Source organism: Ptychodera flava, chromosome 3 (assembly GCF_041260155.1).
Source record: "Ptychodera flava strain L36383 chromosome 3, AS_Pfla_20210202, whole genome shotgun sequence".
NCBI classification, from domain to species: domain Eukaryota; kingdom Metazoa; phylum Hemichordata; class Enteropneusta; family Ptychoderidae; genus Ptychodera; species Ptychodera flava.
The window spans coordinates 23,605,011-23,624,802 of NC_091930.1; the positions used below are offsets into that span (position 1 = coordinate 23,605,011).

Below are 19,792 nucleotides of genomic sequence, written 5' to 3' on the forward strand. Positions count from 1 at the left end.
GTAAGAGTCGATTGTCACTGTGAGCGTCTCAGCTCAAATTACGCATGGTGCTATCATCAAGTGACAAATACGTTATATACACTGTTCGATCAAAATCAATTTGAATTTATTCCATTTAGCTTCGTTGAATTATTTACCGATGTACGTAACAGAGATTTTATGACATAGAGCTATTTCTCTCTTGATATCTCCTTTTGAGGATTTCGTGTTTTTCACAGGTTCACATTCAGATATCATTGCCATCAGCGTTACATGTACCGTCATCTTTGTTGTTCTAATGGTTGGAATTGTTCTGGGAGTTCTATTCTACAAAAAACGTGTGGCCAAGGATCAAAGCAGCAACACGGGTATGTAAATTAGGACATTTGCACGTGATAAATGGAAAGGCATTGGGATATCTCTCTGTATCAGTAATAGGGCATCCACGGTTTAAAACACGTACTGGTGTTTCAACATTAGCGAATTCAAAAGATGTGTAAACATGATGACTTCATAGATCAGGCTTTTTTAATCAATACATTTGAGTGATAAATATTAAGGTTGCCGTCTCTTGAGAGGAGACTACTAGTTGCATATGCTTGTATTTAAAATGGTGATAATGAGAGCTGAAAATTTGACAATTATTTTTTCTCGCTTTTTAACAAGTATTTTATCTCTCGCTGGTCAACCTAATTTTTACTGTATTTTTTGCTGAAAACGTGACAATTTGAGTCCGGTACGGTAACACGATATGGTATTCATCTCCGTACAGAACAAAGGGAAAGTCATACAAATATTACTTAAATTTAACGCTGCGTTTAATGATGAACCAAAACAGATCGAAATTGTTTATTCAGATTCTCGAATGCTAATTGTTTCAACCCCTACAAAGTTTGTTGACGGTTTCATTTACTGTACAGAAAGACAGTCTTATATCAAAAGGGGAACTGTGTAGATACGAGTGTCTAATTTAATTAAGAACATTGCCTGTCAATATGCTTTACAGAAAAACAGCATCATCTGTAAAAGTGTTTTTCTTTTCGTTGCAGATTACGCCAACGCGGGGTAAGTTATGCAATTTACTTTGAAATAATGATTATTGTTGATATCTAGCATTGTCATTAATTGACTTGTAAGATGAATTCGGATCAATATTCCTTTAAAGACTAGATACAAGCGATTATGCTGAAATACCCGAAAATAATTCGAGTCACCGACAGGAAACAAGTTTATCAGAGGCGATTGATATCGATCCATTTCAAGGTAAGATTTCTCCTTTATTACACTTCATGAGACATGTTTTAATTTACTAAAACTGTTGTTAAGTTGTAAATTGTCAGAGGGTACGATTGCAAAATTTGAGTCCTACCTTAAGGGTTCAGCGCCGACAGTATTATAAGCGAATACTTCAAAGAAGGTGGGACAATCCTGGGAAAATCTTTCTCTTGTAAGTTGTGTAAATAGAAATAAGATAAGAATTGGGCCACCCTCGTCAAGCGCTTGACGCAAAAGGAAAAAATAGAGTTAATTGTGTCAATCATATGGTATTGGATGTAGCTATCACTGAGACAAGAACGTCAATAATACTTGAAATTTGCCCCATACATGCCGAAATCAGGCAACCAAAAACTTCTTTTTACGATACATTATATGCACGGTGCTAACAACAGGAAAAGATCTCTCTTGAAACTGAAGTTCTTTCTATTCAACCTTCACACTAAATGCTTTTAGGAAAATTGCCTCATGGTTGCTTCATGCACTAAAATGAATACGTAATTTTCTGTTACGTCTATGCATGTCTATCATTATCCTATTTAATGTAATTATAGAATTATGAATTTAAGCAAGTCTGACAAGTGTTTTAACAAAACCTAGTGAGAGATTGTATTGATAGTTGTGTAATAGCGAAAATTATTTTATCGCGTATAGGCGTACGTCTCACGATCGCTGATTGGCCCGTACGCAGATTGTACATGATTATTACACCAATGATGACAGTATGAAATCGAAATAGCTCACAATCTATGTAGGTAGGCAAATCCCTGGGCATGTATGGCTTGTGGTATAAAACTCGAATTGATAAATAGCAAACGTCTGACTCAGTGATTATGGAGAAATGTGTGTAACCAGTATGAAAGTAAATAGGTGTGTACGCGGAATGTACGGCACGAGGGCGTCTTTGAACCTTGTTGGCTTATTACTAGGTTCATCATAGAAAAAAAGATTAATCGAAATAAATTATAGTCAAATCTGGCCAATATCGAATATTAACGTGATCAATGATGACCAAGCCAGTCTACATAAATACATGCTATTCATTTCTCAATCCGGACCCGTATCTTATGCAATGATCAGTTCAAGAGTTGTACTTTTAGTAGGATCCAGTTTTACATTTTCGAAGTAAAGTCAAAACTGTTTTTGATATTTAGGCGAAAGGACTTCATGAAGGGAGTAGCTAGGCTTAATTTCACATTTTAATCTTTAGTAATCAAATATAACAAACTTGGTCAAATGTTATTTTTATCCATAGACGCTTTGACGGGTAATTCTTTGACCTTTTCTTAAATTATAACAACAAAGCTTGGAACAACAACTTTGTAGCAGCTTCATTGTCCTTTTTTCATTTTTTTTGCATTTAATCTTATGGGTAAATTATCTCTTGAAGATTTAACCATGGTTCTCTTTGATGAAACCCGGACTAGTATTTTCACAATCGCCTACTCGGGCAAATATGGTAGTATTCTCAAAATGAGGTATACTTACACTTCTTTGAAGAAATAGACATGTTGGCTTTCACGTTTACGTTCGACTGCTGCTTTAGCAAGAGCATGACGTCGCCTTTGGTAAAATAGATGATAATTTACCGAATGATTATTTAATGGTAATTATACGGGATTTATGTCGAAATTTTCATCGTTGTCTGCCCAGCTATTTATTCGTCTGAGGATTACCATTTGTTATTGTAGTATGAGATTCTATAATGTTCGGTGGCAGTTGCTAGGCCGTGAACCACAATTGAATTAATCGATGACAAAATAACGACTTTCTGTTTTTCAAAAAGGTCATCTTATCATCTCAGGGCTGTTCTCTTCGGAAGAATTGCGAGACAGTAAATTTAAGCATATTGATGAAGGGATCATGACTTGGCTATTTTTTGACAGAAGGAGTGCTAAATTGAGTGATTCTTATATTTGGCCGTGCTCAATTTACCTTACGTATAATATACACCTAACATCATTTGCATCAGCAGAAATCACTGGTGAGAAATTTCATCCCAAGTCAACTCAGCATGTTGGTCGACAAAATATCACATCAAGCCGAATGACGCAAGTAAGCTATCTCTTTTACTAAACGTCTATGTTTCTTACAGTGATGCAATTGGTAACTGAAAATAGAATGTCATTTGAATATTGCATAACAGGGAATGTCATGCATTGTCTGGTACACAAGTGCAAAACTGCCAAAGTTGACCCCGCAATGGACCATGATCAATGTTGTATTTGCATAGCCTATTGAATTAGAATCTGCATGTTGCTAACCTGGCAGCCCTATAGGCATGACATCAATGGCCTGTAATTGGTCTCATATCAGTTTATTGAGACGTGGTAAGAGTGTGTTAGGTGGGGTTTTTTTGCAAACTTATACCTGTGCGATCCTTAATTTGCATCAAATCAAAGATGGCCACCAACATGACTTCTACAGTCATACAGTCTCATATCAATATATAAGACTGATGTTTATACCTTAGATGAGGTCTTCCATTCAATTTACAACTAATTTATATCTGCGCTATATAAATAACGAAATAATTCGGACAAGACATGTAATCGACGTCATAAATCAACAATTGACATAAATTGTGTGCAATGGTCCTTACATATAGAGCATCATAGCGAAAAGTTTCATTTTGTCTAAAGTGCTCGGAGTTAAGGGGTGGATGAATGCACAATTTAAGTGAAATCAACCGTACAATTGTGCAGCAAAATCTAAAATAGACGCAAAACAAATAAACACATGCGCCCAAATTGCCACAAAAAGTATTTACATATTGCGTAGATTAAGTTGTATTTTTGAGACAATCATGTTTTTTCTTTAGAGAAAACAGTAAAATCATTCATTAAGATATAGAATTGGTGCTAAAATGCAAGATGCACAACAAAACAGTTTCCACAACAAAACGGGACGGTATCATACCATGTTTAGGTCTAGTTTCTGGTCATCTGATCTGTAAAATCTTCAAAGAATATCAAAAATAGAACACACCGCAAAGACGGTCACCAAGATGGTTGCTATTATTACTTGTGTATGATTTAGACTATTGAGTACTTCACCCAATGTCGACAAGAACAGTACGCGAAACATTGTGCAATATTCTTTTAGAGCCCCGAAATGTTAATGCATCCATGTTTTTCAAGTTACATTATTATATCAGACAGTAACTACAACATCGTCCCACTTTCAAATTGTTACTCTTCCCTTGGTTTCGATTCAACACTTTCGTTTCATGACATATGATTCCCCGAAACAATGCCCCTAATATATTTTTCTTTGTTCAGGCGCCTAGTCAAAAAGACGTCGGCTATTATGAAGTGGCTCTCAGCTCGATCGGTGTCCCTGTGCAGCAGAGCCAGTCCGAACCTGCCAATATAGAGCAAACGCAATATGCGTCACTACAGCCAACACAACCTAGTGAATATCAAAGTTTAAGGTAAATGAACCCCGTGAACAAATATCCGGACTCTGAACTATTTACGATGCCGTTTAACTTAAATCTTACTGCTTATGTTGGGTAAACAGAAGTGTCTGTCAACATGAATATAAAAAAATATTTTTCGAAGACATCGTGGCACGAAGCAAATAGTATGCAAACAAGCTGAGAGAGAGAGAGAGAGAGAGAGAGAGAGAGAGAGAGAGAGAGAGAGAGAGAGAGAGAGAGAGAGAGAGAGAGAGGGGTGATAGTATGATTATATCTGTCACTTAAGTTTCGGGCATCTTCTGACAAAGTTTTCTCTTCACCTTCATTGATATGGTCAGGACATACTGTTACACTATAGTTGGGGGGGGGGGGGTTAAAAATCAATAATAATATTTTTTATGACGATACTTTGAAACCAACCCATAAAGTTTGCTTTATCAGCATGGATTTTGTCAGTAATTCGAATGTGTAGCTTTTCTGACATACAAAGATTACTCTGCTTGCTCATTAATGTCAGAGTAACTGAATGCTTTGTCAATAATTGAACAACGTGCATTATTTTTGTAAGGAACGATTGCATGTGATTAGCGAAGCGTGTATTGAAGGTTTTATCCGTGAGACCAAATTCAAACTTTTCCCTTATTGACTCTTGTTGAGACTTTAGCCTTAAATGACACTCCCACCTTGTCTGCTTAACGAACATGAATAAGGTTTCACAATGGTAAGCACTCAATGATATCGACAGAAGCAAAGACAGAATGGAGTAAAACCTGATATCAAAATGTTATCTTTATCTTCATCTTTATGTAAACTGGACTGAAATGCTATATTAATTTGTACATCTTATGAAAGAAAAAAACGCAAACAAAACAAAAAGAAAAAAAACTCATAAGATATATATGGAAATAAAGAAAAGATAGAGCAGGCTTTTGCTTCCCATGGCGTCTATTTTGAATGTGTTTAGTTCAAAAGACCATAAGTGACTCTAAGGCAGGATACAAAAGTGCGAACACGGACCATACCTTTGCGCCTGGTCAACACGCAGCCCTTATATGTCGAGTGTAGAGCTAGCAATAGACTATAAAAACAGCATCGTTTTAGGTCATGTTAAATGCCCGTCACAGGTGTTCATATTTATTTATTATAGAAATTATCTTATTCCAGGACATGATTTTCGTCACTGGATATGCTTTATATCTTTTGAATGAGACCAGAAGATCTGACGTTTATCTGTAAAAAGACCATGTGTTTTTTTTACATGCATCGTATATCAAACGCCGCGCTCTCCATAGGATTCAACGGTAACTCGTCGATGACAACTTGGGATGCATAATCATCACTTGACAGAAAGTGAACCGGAACAAATATCAACTTGACAACTTCAGGATTTTACAATGATCAAATTAGAAATTTACTTAGGAAATACTGTATATTTCCAATAATATGTATAGAACATATGATAAACCGCACAGCAGTAATCAAAATATATCAATACGCCCTTCGATGATAAAAATCGTTGTGCTTTTGTCAACAGATTTTCATCTAAAATGAAAATAAATAGTATGTAGTTGTCATAAGTATGTAAACCCAACAATTTTGAGTGAAAACATGTAAGAGAGACATGTAAATTATGCCAAATCAAGTGACTATGTACCCTCGAGGCAGGAGACCATATGCCCTCCTTACATCGGGAAATGTCTCCTACCCTCGGACACCTAGTCCTATGTTTGAGCTGTATTATAGAATAGTCAGTGGTCTCGTACTTTTCAGTCGAGAATCCATCACTCAAATGCTAAAATCAGTTAATCTTGTTTTAACTTCTAGTAAAAACGCAATAGATGACAGAATATTATCTTCAGAGTACAGCAAGTGTGGGTATTTAAATTCCTTTCAATTCCTTTCGATGTAATAATGACACCGTCCAAAGCAGCAGTTGACAGAAAATTAAACACGTATCTTTTGGTTGGTCGTGATAATTATAGCAATAAAAAAAGATACATTTACTTATACATGTACCGACCGTAGCGTCTACTCTAGGCCACTTTCAAATAGTTGTCGGTAACCAGATATCGCAAAGTGTCTTCTAGCAAGCTGTAATTGTTTTTTTATCTTTTTGCTTTACTTGTTCACTTCATTTAATTCCGTAAAATACAGACAGGTCTCATACCAATTTGGAGATGATGTTTTACTCTTAATACTTCCAACTTACCCAAATACTACAGTTTTTAACGAATTTTCTCTTTCGCCATGGGTCAACAAGAGTACATCGGCAAGCTTGGAGTTGAAATTGATATCAAGGCGCAGGTAAAATGAATATGGGTCACTTACGCCAGATTTGTTCAACCAATATGAAGTTATCATTTAGAAATGAAAAATCCAAGGCAAAATAGCTTACGAGAATCTATAGCTAAATTAAATAGTGACCAGTTATCTTTCAGGCTTTTAGTTTATCTGGAAACCCCAGGATTGAATATACATGTAAGATCAAGTAAGCAAATATTAGGTAACCTGTATCTTTCTCTCCAACTCACAGCACAACGTTGTATCCGCTTAGCTCAATGCGTAGAGCCTCTAGGCTACTCATGGTTACGCTGCAACGCGGAAATGTCTTTGAAAAAATCAGCCGAGTCACACTTCATGGCACATTGGTATTACCTGGAACTGTTATCAGGAGGTCATCGTGTCATGACAGGGCAATACTCGTTAAACGCTGTGAGATAGTGACAATTTTTCTTGGCTGGTAAACAGAAGGAAACCTAAAAATTACCAGTGAGGGCCCTGGGCAAGTTGCAGTGCCAGAAAAAAATACACAGGAGATTCTCCTACAATAATAATGGATCAATCATCGAACACCTTTGACATAATATCTCAGGTCACACAGGATAGGCCTGATTTCTCAACGATTTACCGTGCGTGTCTGTTTAGTCAGGCTTTATTTGAATGGCATCAATAGTCAATTGTAACGTTTGGTCATTTTTATTATGCTTAATTTTAATAATCCGAGTGGAACTGATTTGGGATAATTTCATGGTGAAGTAATGTCGGTTTAATCAGCAAATGTAAGCTCATCTGCTTTTCTTTTTACGTTATGCACTTTTTTATAAGTCATTTGTAATATTGAAACATTCAGCTATAAGGCACCTAACAATTTTTAGAGATTTGAAAAATATGAAGATCCAATTATCCCAAATTATTTCAAATCAAGTTTAATTAAAACATGTGTCTGGATAAAAAAAAAATCATGGAGTTCATACTGATAACTCTTCATTGTGTAGGGGGAATTTATGTACGCAAGAAGACTGACTACGTTGCTCTAACAGGGCAAAGTTTAACAGTGTTCTACAGTAACAAATGTATGGCTACTACGTTGAAACTCTTTATCTAGCCTGATGACACTTCAGATTAGATTTGACGTGCAAATGAAAGAGAACGATGAGTCAGAATGCAGTAGATCGAATATAAAGACTTAAGAAAATAATACTTTAAATTTACGCGAAACTTCGTGCTCTAGAAAACTGTGTAGGAAGTATATAAATAAAGTTACAGATCGTGGAAAATACCGTTTATCTAATAAAATGGCTTTCTATCTATCTATCTATCTATCTATCTATCTATCTATCTATCTATCTATCTATCTATCTATCTATCTATCTATCTATCTGTCTATCTGTCTATCTGTCTATCTGTGTATTGTAAATGGGCGAACATGGAGTGCAAAGGGGCGGGTGCTCTTTATGGGCGAAGATCGATGGACAATTTTTGCTATCGGGAAAGAGAGGGCGTAGAGTCACTTTTCATTGTAGGAATTGTGGAGTCTTAAAGAGTTGTAATTAGAGGGAATTTTCTCGGTAACATCAGTTAAGGCAACACCACTGACATTCTTGAACGTGGACAAAACTTTTGATACACAGCAGTAGGTGGAACCGTGCTCTTTTTGCATTCATTCTATCAAAAGGGCCAACTGTAATGATTACGACAGGGGAGGATTTCATCCTATGGAATGGCCTATTGGGTCTTCTATGTGATGGAGCTACACAAAGCAGGATTGTAAAACATCTGAAACACAAATAACAGCTGAAGTAGTTAGACATCCTGCAAGTTACATTAAAAAAACAACAAGCATCAAAATGAATTTCAGACTAACATTTATTGCTATTTACAAGAAATGAAACAGTAATTGTTGCAACATAATCAAATCTAATACTTACAAGGGTATACTAACTTGCCAAAAAAATGACATTCTTATGAATGTTACTTGTTAAATCGCATGGATAACATAATTCGATGTTATAAAGTTTACCTCATGCATCTGATGCAAAATTGCTGGCTGTTTCACTGGGAAATCCCCTGCACATTACATACCACTCATAATTGCTGGTCCATTTACCTCGCATCCAAGCTTTGTCAAGCCAGAAGTACTCTACAGTTTGACAAGTTCCTTTCACACATCTGATGTAATCAAAGTTTGAAACCCTAGATAAACTAAGCAAACCTAGCACAACATTGTCTCTTTCCATGCTGCAGAATATAACACCTTCAAGAAACAACACAAACTGCTTGCTCCTTCATAGACGAGCACATCTAAACAGGGCTATGAAGGAGCAAGCAGTTTGTGTTGTTTCTTGAAGGTGTTATATTCGCGATAATGAATTAATGGTCATGACCATTAATTCATTATCGCGATGGTTTCGCTTATCGTGTTTAAACCGGGGTTGAATATATGCATGGTCACCTATTTATTCAGTGCCTCTTGCCATGTCAAACAATGTAAGTAATATCTCGAGTCAAACAAAATTCATGACAAAATGGCCGACTTTGTCCCTGTAATCTAATTAAACACAGAAATATTTTCCTATCATACTTACAGTAGATTTCCCATTGGTTTATAAACGAGAAGTATATTTTGAAGAATCTATGGTTTTCCAAAGATATGATTGCTCTTTAACTAGCTTGTCCACTTACTGACTTCGATGTTAGGCACAGATAAAATTCACTTGATAAACTTTAACGTTGCATACACAACAGCATTTCTCCTACGCACTCTTATATGAAGTCAGATTAATGTTTTGCATTTTGTCTTAGAACAAAACATGATCAATGGTTACATCATTCTGGAATCAAGGTGTTTAAACAGAGATTCACAACATGTATACAGGATTGAATATACCATTACGCATAATTTATTATACATCATCCATAATACACAATGTATGTCTATACCGTCATTTGAAAATTTATGTATGCGTCTCCCATGAACACTCCAACCTGGCGCATTGTTACTCATACTACAATTACAAAATATACTTACAAAGTATATAAAATGTCATTGCTTTTAAAGAGAGTGCGTTGAATTAAGGCATATTCCCACTCGCAGCCAATATACTAATGTTTGCAGGCAATATGAATGTAACTTAACCAGCATTAGCCTTGTTACTTGATATTCCCTAATAGCAAAACCTTTTCTTTGTAGAGCAGGCGATAAAAAATCTGAAAACACTTTCACTAAGCGAGAGAAAATAAATTTCTACATTTTGTAAGATTATAAGATTATTCTCGAAATAAAAAAAAATCTACATTTAAGTTGTATGGATGATCTTTAAATTTAATAACAGTGTCAGGTACATGTAACCTGTAACTTTTTTCCTTTTATATGTTTTTACATCGAAATGCAAAAGTATAATATTGGAAGAGCTTGGTTAAATTTTCTCACCATATAGATTGTTATATGTAGTACCAATCAACTAACTGAGGATTTTTTATGGGTGAAAAAGACTACAGAAAATTTTGTTATAAAATAAATAAAAAAATATGCACAAGTTTTTGTTTAAAATGACAATAATAAAATGTGTCAAATCTTTCTAATGTTAGACAAGAATTTGAACTCCTGGTTGATTTTAACGTACCTTATAGTGTGTACATTCCTTCTGAAATTCAATAATAACGTTGTCCCTCTGCTAAAATTACATTTTTCGAGTGCTAAAATGAGATTTCATTTATCAAAAGTTGCCCAGATTAAACATATGTTTTGAAAACTTTATGATCGCTATCTTCTAGCGAAAATAAATAAAAATATCATCAGGTAGTGAAATACAGAAATAGAGTGATAAACATATATCAAGTCGTTTGGTTACTGTGAGTATGCTTTTATGATGTGAAGAAGATGAATTTCCACTTTTTGCGAAGGGCTTTTTAGTTGATCATCCTTTTAGCAAAAGAAAAAAGTGTCACAGTCCACGCAATATTGGGTCATCTTTCGACGGTAAGAGTTTGCGTGTTAATCATCACTGATCGAACCAATGTCCATTATTTTAATGTATGTCTACGAAAACAAGAGGGAGAGAAAAATTGAAACGATCATGTGGAAGAATGACGTTGGCTCCCTATATTTGAAAGATATGTGAAAGTACAAGACGCTCGTGGGAGAGACGAAACTGATTATTGATATTGGCGACGATGGTCAAAATATCTAATCCTCACTTACTTTTTGCACTAGAAACCCATTTCAACATAGCAACCTGTAATATAATCTTTCGTATGCAATATGCTTGGTATTTTGTTTTAGAATATTGTATCATAAATCCATTGTCTTAATTTAGTCTCTGTTCAACACATTATCGGTGTCTAGATTCGTTTATTTGTTTCTGTACCAGTTGATCGTATTCTTCTTACCTTCTCATCATTGGCCATTTTCTGTAGAATCGCCGTCAGTTCGGAAAAGGTGGGTCTTTTCTCCGGATTTTTGTCCCAACAACTCAGGATTGTAGAATAACTTAAATAAACAGTAATTTTTATAAGACATGCATATCGACTTAACATCAAGAGCAAACATCACTGTAATAACTAACTGAAGGAATGGAATAATTTCAAGATGATGATGCAACTGCCGTTACCGAGCGGATTTGTCTCTTATAATATCATTAGCCGTTATTCAGTATCATCTATAGAGCCGCTGTCAAACCTAAATTGTTGATACTCTCGGGATTGTCTACACATTGGGATCCAATTAAACGTATTGATATATGGTAAAATGGGGTCGTCTTAGAGACTGCAACTCCAAATAACAGGGTAAAGAGACAACGGAACGTTAATCTTACAGCTCTTTTTCACAGTGCGAAGGTTTTGGCATTCGATAACCTTCTCGCAATGACGACGTCACTTCTTGTTCCGACATTCCCTGATAAGGTATGTTGCCTGGAGGAGTAAACGCAGATCAAAAGAAAAATTACCGCTTAAGTTAAATAATATTTACATTGGTGCGTTTTTAATGTAAATTAATAGCAGCAGTTGCTATACAGAATCCATGCATTGTAATGAACTCTAACCTTACAAACGCAGTGTAGAACAACAGCCTCGGACTGTGATTCAGCAGACACACAAAACGTTTCACTTACCCATGGTGACAATTTCCCACAAGACAACGCCAAATGACCAGACATCACTTTTTGTGGTAAACACACCATCCTTTATAGACTCCATAGCCATCCAGCGAATTGTTAATTTACCCTAGATGAAAGCAACCAACGATTTATCAGTAATACTTCGGTTTTGATTTATGTTGAAAATGAAGCAGTTTCAATTTTCGTCACTATAGGCAAAGCTTCAGCGCCTCGCTCCGACCGGATATATCGTTGTTTTTTTTCACGTCGTGTTACCAGATGATATGTGAGCGGAGACTACAAATTGTCTTCTTTCAGCGACCAATTTAAACCTATACTGTTCAGTAATGCATCCAGGTGCAATATAGCCACAAGGAAATAGCAAAACTCGCGATTTCAAGCAGGTCTCTGACGCGGCTGTGTGGAGTATGTAGATATTTGGGACTTCTTCTATGCGGAAAACAAGGCGTGGTTAAGCAACAGCTGCATTTGAGAGGTACCAAACCTCTTTTTTTCTTAACCTTACTTTCAGAATGTTCCCTCAAAATATCATTAGAGATGGTGATCAAATAAGAACGAAAATTATGATTCCGAAGAGAACGAATCATACAGAAAAAATGGTTACTACACTGACTGTACAGTCCTTTCAAAGTGAAGTCAAAAGTGCTGCGAGTGATTGGCCCCTAACGTCTCTGCCTATGTGTATGCATATACCCTCACCTTCGTCTTGCGCTCATATTGAGGTTTGTCAACTACACCAAGAGCCAATCCGAAGTCATATATTTTGCAAACAATGTTTTTGTCTAGGAGAACGTTTCTGGCCGCTAGATTCCTGTGTACGCACTGGGAAAAAAGTTATTTATGCTTTAATGTTATTGGAACATTCGATGCATGGGACGTTTATTGACAGCTTAGCAACACCCTGGAAAATTATAAATATGTTAAAATATTTAGGCGCTTCAAATATGATAACAAGTTACCCTTTACCCATCTTTTAGCCCCAACTGAAAATAATATGGTATTCACCAATGTCTTTCAATATCACGCATAGCCACTTTAATTTAGATTATGCTCTGTTAGGCCTAAAGAGTGGTATCTTTGCTATCTAGGTATTGATAGATAAAACTTACTAGTCAATGTATACATATAACGAGTTAATAATTAAAAAAAACCTCTTCTAGGTAAATTTCTACATAACCATATCATCTACCGAGGTTGTTTAATTGTATTATACAAAGCATTTTTAATTCTTTAAAATATATTACCTCTCTGGATGCTAAATATTCCATCCCGGAAGACACTTGGTGTGCAAAGGTCACGAGGTCTGCGCTTGTCAATGTCTTGTTCTCATTGCTTATGTTAACGTTGGTATAGGCACTGCCAAGGGCAGATCTGTTGTTTCTTAAAATCCCTTGGAGATTACCTCCTTCCATAAATTCCATAATCATGTAGAATGGTTCTAGAAAATTAAAAACACTTTACGTTTATGATTTGATTTATGTATTCGGGTATATTGCAATGGTTTTCTCTTGCAATCAAGATTGTCTTTGGTGCAAAGATTGATGGGGTAAAAACGATAAGACTCAAGCCAAGTAACACATAGAAACAGCATATATTATGTGAACATAAACAAAATCAACAATCAAACAAACACAAAGCCAACACCGTTCATACAAAAGAGTCATAAAACGGCCAACACAAGTGAACTCAAAGTAGCACCTAAATGAAAGTGTTAGAGCTTAAAATAATAACAGACGGACGCAGAAATTACGATTAATTCGTTTGGCTCAAATATACTCTTTGTGCGGTTGACAATCAGAATGCAAAAGACTCAAAAACCTAGTGTATGATTGAATAAAATCAAGATGCTCTTACCTGAATTTTTATTCCATTTTAAATTTCCTTGAAACTTTTTTTTATTTATGTTTGAATTTTGTACATGTCTATATCATTTGAAAGGCTAATTTTGTGCATCGAAAATTAAAACCTCAAACATGTGACACGCTAACAGAGAGTGAGCGTTCGAAGTGTTGTCAAAAGGAGTATGTATAGACATTGTACGTCAACCATAAACACGACTGGTTGCTTACCGTATTCCGTACAGCAGTCTAGTAAAGATACAATATTTGGATGGGTTCCAATGGATTTCATTAGATCTATCTCTTTAAGAAAATCCACTTTGTCAACATCAAGAGGACGTTCTACATAACGCAAAAGAATCATCAGATTAATAAAATGAGTGACTAGGATTTATATTGAATATTTACACATCTAAACTGTTCACAAAACATAACAATATCAGAAGGAAACCACAAAGTTTCAGAAACCATAGTTCTTTTGAGTATATTTACCCTTCAAGATCTTCACAACGACGTTCGAGACCCCTTCTCTTCCAGCGATGTTCCAAGCTTCGGCCTTAACAAACCTGGCAAAGGCGCCATCAGCCAAAGTCTCTCTCAGGTATAGAAACTCACGCAAGACTTCGAACGACGACCTTTCACCGAGCTTCATGTACACAGATTCGCCTTCTATGCGACGTGTGATCGATGTGTAATGTTCATATTCATCCTTTCAACAAAACGAGAGACAAATTATATAACAAATGAAGTGAAAGACAAATAATGAAATAATTAGTCATTGAAATATTGATATATTAAATCTTATCTGTAGTTTCTGAATGCGGGAAATATTTATGAGACATTCTTCTTGTTTCATTGATCAAGGCCTCCCTTGGCTACAACATTACCTCACAAAAAAGGTGTCGGTAGTATATTGAAATCCGCTCCAACAATATACCGTACATTAGAATGAGTACATAGCAAAGTGAAATCGAACTCATACACACCTCTTTGAGGTCCAATTTACTGTCGTGTGCACGCCGGGTACCCTTGTAATTGAAATCGAGATAATTGCATGAGTCGATTAATATTTACCAAACATTTACTTATGTAGTCTTTCGTTTCACGACTACATAAAGACAAACGCTGCTAAGCAATCTATGTAAAGGCAAAACACAATGATGAAATGGTATGACATTAAAGTATCGCGATTGAAGAAGACACACGTGTTGGATATGCGCCATAGAGAATTTATCATATAGTCACCACCATTAACCCTTACCTTAATTGCTCCAAACGTTACGGATTAAAAGCACAAGGATGTCTGTGTCTGTAGTCGCGTCTCTCTTACTCGGGCAAAGGAATCCTTGCAATATATGTCGGCAAATACATTATCTTTATTTCGTGATTTGGTCACGAGCAGAGGGGAGATACAAATGACTAAAGCTACAGAGCACGTGACTTTAGCTATTATTCACGAAATGTAGTTCCAAGATATATTTAAAACCTACTTTATCCTTTAGTTTTCTTTTCCAATAAAAGCTGGAGAGCAGGATTCCTATCAATGCTGCTCCTGGAACGAGGATAACTAAGAACACTATGAATAAAACAGTTCCCGTGTTCGAGGAGGGGCGTGGCACTGTAATGGTGCATGCCTCTGTAATAGGAGAATAGAGCAAGCAAAGATATGTATTCAGCTCATTTAACGACATACGCCTGGATTTAAAGACTGAGGCGAGATCATAACCCGTGTTTATTTTCAGTGCTAATGAAACATACAAAATAGCGACGATAAAGCAAGACAGACAAACAAATACAGAATGGACTTACTTTTCATCTTAATTTCCTGGCCAACTTCGGAGAATCCTTCAGTACCGTCGAAAAACAACGTAACTGCCTGGCATCTGTAGAAACCAATGTCATTTGTTCCAAATCCCTTGATTTCGTAGGTAAGTTCGGCTCTATCAGCTGCAATGAGTTCGTGAGAGTCAAGTGTCAACTTGAGCTTGTAAGGATCAGGATTTCCATCTGACATTGAACAGGTGATCCTAACACAGCTTCCTTCCGTCACTTCATTGGATGGCTGGACTGACATATTAACGGTTGCCGTATCTAAAGGTGAAAGTCATAAAGGCAATAACAGATTTAAATGGAGAAAAGCGGAGACAAAACGAGACCGAGCGGCTAAAATATATATCAGGTGCACGTTGCAGTAGAACGGCACATTATCTGCCTCTAATTGTCGCTTCAAAGTATTATTGTATTATCAGCATGTGGCGGGTGTGTTGTCCTACTCCAGTTGATCGAAGTAACTTACTAACGCATATGCCTTCAATGCATCAATTTAATCGTTCTCTGTCGAATTGCGCGCAATATTTAAATTGCTTATCATTAAGAATATGCTTAAGTATGATGATCTAGTATTTTAAAATGCAATATTGTATATGAAGGCAAAGTGATGATGTTAAAAGCTTTTCGAAATTTATCTATTTTCCTATATACGTAGCTTCGTTACAACTTTCAAATTGGTATATTACACACACTAACAAGATGTGACTCAAAGACGCCAGCTCTGTTCAAAACACTTTGTCAAATCGCGACTTTAATTACATGTTGTAAAGTAAAATAACCTTTAACAATGTTTTCTATACATTGCACTGAGAAAGATAGCTGCTGTAGTGACAGCAGTGCAGGTAGTCCAGTCAAACTATGAAATGACCCACCACAAATTGCAACAGAATTTATTTTTTCACAACTCACCTCAGAAAAACCCATAGAAAAACATATCAAAAGTCTTCCAAAATCCAAGGAGTGGAAAACTGCCTAATTTGCATAAATTCAAAATGGCCGCCCCGGTATTATAGGTTCAATGCTTTTGGCCACTTACTGCTCAATATTGGTCCGATTTTGGTAATTTTTTTATTTCCATGTACCTTGTACTTTTTCATCATATTTTAGACATGTTTTACAATAATTCCATTGTTTTTATTTACAAAACAGGAATATAAGTCTAAATTTTATTGTAAAACAATGGTATTTTCACACAGTATGTCTTCTAATCAATACTTATTTGATGATTTTATAAGGTGCGTGCAAATGTCTTTAATGTTAAATATATATATATTTATATATATATATATATATATATATATATATATATATACACACACACACAAACACACGCTCTCTCTCTCTCTCTCTCTCTCTCTCTCTCTCTCCTCTCTCTCTCTCTCTCTCTCTCTCTCTCTCTCTCGCTCTCTCTCTCTCTCTCTCTCTCTCTCCCTCCCTCCTTACACTGCACTTCTAGGTATAAGACATCAATTCCTGATCCCTGCGTTCCGTCGTAGAAGCTATTCGTGGCGGTACAGCTTTGGTTACCATGCAAATCCCTTGTTACGTTGCCTATGTCGATAACTGCCCCTCCATTCACAGAACCATCGGCGAGAATCCACGAATATACCACGTCGTTCGGGTTAGCATCGATCACACAAGCTAAAGTCAATGAGCTGTCCTCCATTGTAACTGCTGCAGATGACATTATTTTAACAGACGGCGAAACTGGAAAAAACATGTATGATAAAATAAATAAAAAAAACTCAAACGATTTGTGGTCCTTTCTAGACTCAACAATCAATCATATACAGCCGGGGATGTGTTAATACTTACTATCTGATGACTTTTCTCTAGTATTTATTTGTAAACTACATAATACTACTTTACATTTATAATAATATCGACACTCTTCACTCACATTGGACGTCCATAATAATTTGGTCCTCGCATGCAAGTTCAGACCATTTCGATGGAGGTAGAGTATAATGTTCAAGTTGGCAAGAGAAAACTGCTCCGTTGTCATCTTTGTAGAGCGTCGTCGACCAAATATTCGAGTGTCTGCTGGTTCGAGAAACTTCCTTCCCATTATTGTACCAGACAAGATCGCCGGGAGCATTGTTATCTAGTATAATTTCCTGGTTCAAGCAGATGAAAGAGACATCATCACCCGCAATTACTGTTGAATCATTCTTAACCGTGCACTTTGTTACATTTGCTGCAAAATAAATTGAAGGTAAAATCGTAAGACACCATAATTTCCTGGTTCAAGCAGTAAGTTGTACCCTATAGAGTTTACATATGTCATGTAACAGATAAATTTAAAATACTTTAAAGGAAACGTAGTAAATGTTCAAAGTGACTTTTATCAAGCGTTATCTATGTTAATCTATACACATTTGCTGCAACAATGCTAAGAGTTAATGTACAGAGGACAATTTCAATAATTGATTTCTACTTCTGTACTCACGACATAAATGTACACCGATACCCATTTTTTTCTGTTTCCTAGAACTTGGTACCATTGTCCAGCTTTGGGAGCTACAAAGTTTTAGCATCTCTGTTTCTGCTCCTAACGAAAAATGATGGACGAGAAAGCTACTGCGCATGATTCAAACTATAATACACTTACCTATGACATAGAGAAAAGCCACTGCTTGCCTTGTACGGTTTCCGACATCTGTACATTCGTAAGCACCTCCGTCGTCTAAAGCCGTATAGAGTATGCGAAGATTATACACACCTTCTTCGCTGACGACTTCAAAGCGTCCTGTATATGGATCCTGTATATCTTCTCTCAACGCTACCAAGCGGCTTCCACGATACATGCTTTTAAGACAGGGTTGACGTTATAGGTACAGTTTAATTGTGTAGAGTCTCCTGCCAGAACTAGAGTGTCAACTGGTCTGACGATGAATGCTGCTGCATACCTGAAGTCTAAAGTGATGTATGTTTGATCATTACTTCACATTCTATTGCGTCTTACAGGATGGAACTATGTGTTTTGCAGTAAAGTTTGCGTAAATGAAAGAAAATGTGTATCTCACATTACTACTTTCAATTTAGGCGAAAATATTCTTAATTGTTCCTTCTTTGAAAATTGAAGTTAAACTGCTGTTGCAACAATTGCTTTGCTAGCTGGCAAGATTAGGGGTTAATTAAACTTTAAGAAAGAAATTTAAAATGCATTCACGGTGAAATTGTTAGGTCGTCCAGTGCATATTAAGTACAACTAACAGTGTCCTTACCTCGGACGATGATTGTGTAAAATAAACAGATGTGAAGAGCAGACAGTCGGAAGTCAGCCATAATTGTTAAAATAACTGCTAGAATCAACACCCATAACTTTGTTTTATAATTCCACTTTTCGCGCCATTTCACCACAGTTGTTCTGCACGTAAAGGCGAAAGAGGGAAAAAATATTTAAGCATTTCAAGAAAATTCAACCTAAGTGTGAAAAAATGTACCTCCCAGGACCGCATGACCAGCATTGACGTCGTGACTGAAATTGGCCTATTCGAGAAATCATTGAAATAAAATATTTTAACTAGTTATACAAATTAGTTAAACCATTGTCCTTCATATACCATGAAAATACAAAAATTGCAGTTGGCATGACTTCTCTTATTGCTTATATGTAACAATTAAAAAAAATCAGAAATTCCGATCAACCTTAAAGCATTGATAAGGCCACTTGTATACAATAAAACCCCAGGATTCCATTCAAATTTAGTACAATAAAACTTAGCGCAAGGTCTATTAACAAAATCTTGTTTCATATTCAACTTATGCTGATAATCTTTATTTCCCCACAATTTATCTGTTTCACATTTATGGCATTTTCACGTCTCACGGATGTGAAAAAGGTACACAGTGATTGCAGTAGGGGATGTTCGTTTAAGGAATCAAAGATGTTGCAAAAGACTACTCAATTTTATACTCGTGGTGCATGAAGAACACACATTGAATACAGCATATTTGCTTCAAATCAAACAACGCCCTCTGTAGACGGGAATCTGCAATTTCGAATACCTTTTTGTTAGGAGTTAGGGAGGCTTATGGCAACTGTTCAA

The 19,792-nt window shown here is 36.1% G+C and overlaps 2 protein-coding genes across 2 annotated transcripts; one reads left to right on the plus strand and one right to left on the minus strand.

The window, feature by feature from the left end:
* The first annotated feature begins 221 nt into the window (after window positions 1-221).
* On the plus strand, window positions 222-6,165 carry LOC139125671 (uncharacterized). Its single transcript, XM_070691776.1, has 6 exons — window positions 222-347; window positions 1,029-1,044; window positions 1,145-1,242; window positions 3,230-3,309; window positions 4,536-4,687; window positions 5,840-6,165. Exons 1-6 carry the CDS (start codon window positions 278-280, stop codon window positions 5,844-5,846), a joined length of 423 nt encoding a protein of 140 aa, XP_070547877.1. The 5' UTR covers window positions 222-277; the 3' UTR covers window positions 5,847-6,165.
* Window positions 6,166-8,810: 2,645 nt separating this feature from the next.
* On the minus strand, window positions 8,811-19,110 carry LOC139129783 (fibroblast growth factor receptor 3-like). Its single transcript, XM_070695472.1, has 15 exons — window positions 18,968-19,110; window positions 18,352-18,656; window positions 17,641-17,937; window positions 17,184-17,447; window positions 15,720-16,001; window positions 15,401-15,528; window positions 14,897-14,938; window positions 14,403-14,619; window positions 14,142-14,252; window positions 13,317-13,510; window positions 12,772-12,894; window positions 12,067-12,178; window positions 11,770-11,866; window positions 11,345-11,444; window positions 8,811-10,994 (listed from the first exon to the last, which is right to left on the minus strand). Exons 2-15 carry the CDS (start codon window positions 18,545-18,547, stop codon window positions 10,950-10,952), a joined length of 2,208 nt encoding a protein of 735 aa, XP_070551573.1. The 5' UTR covers window positions 18,548-18,656; window positions 18,968-19,110; the 3' UTR covers window positions 8,811-10,949.
* Window positions 19,111-19,792: the final 682 nt, after the last annotated feature.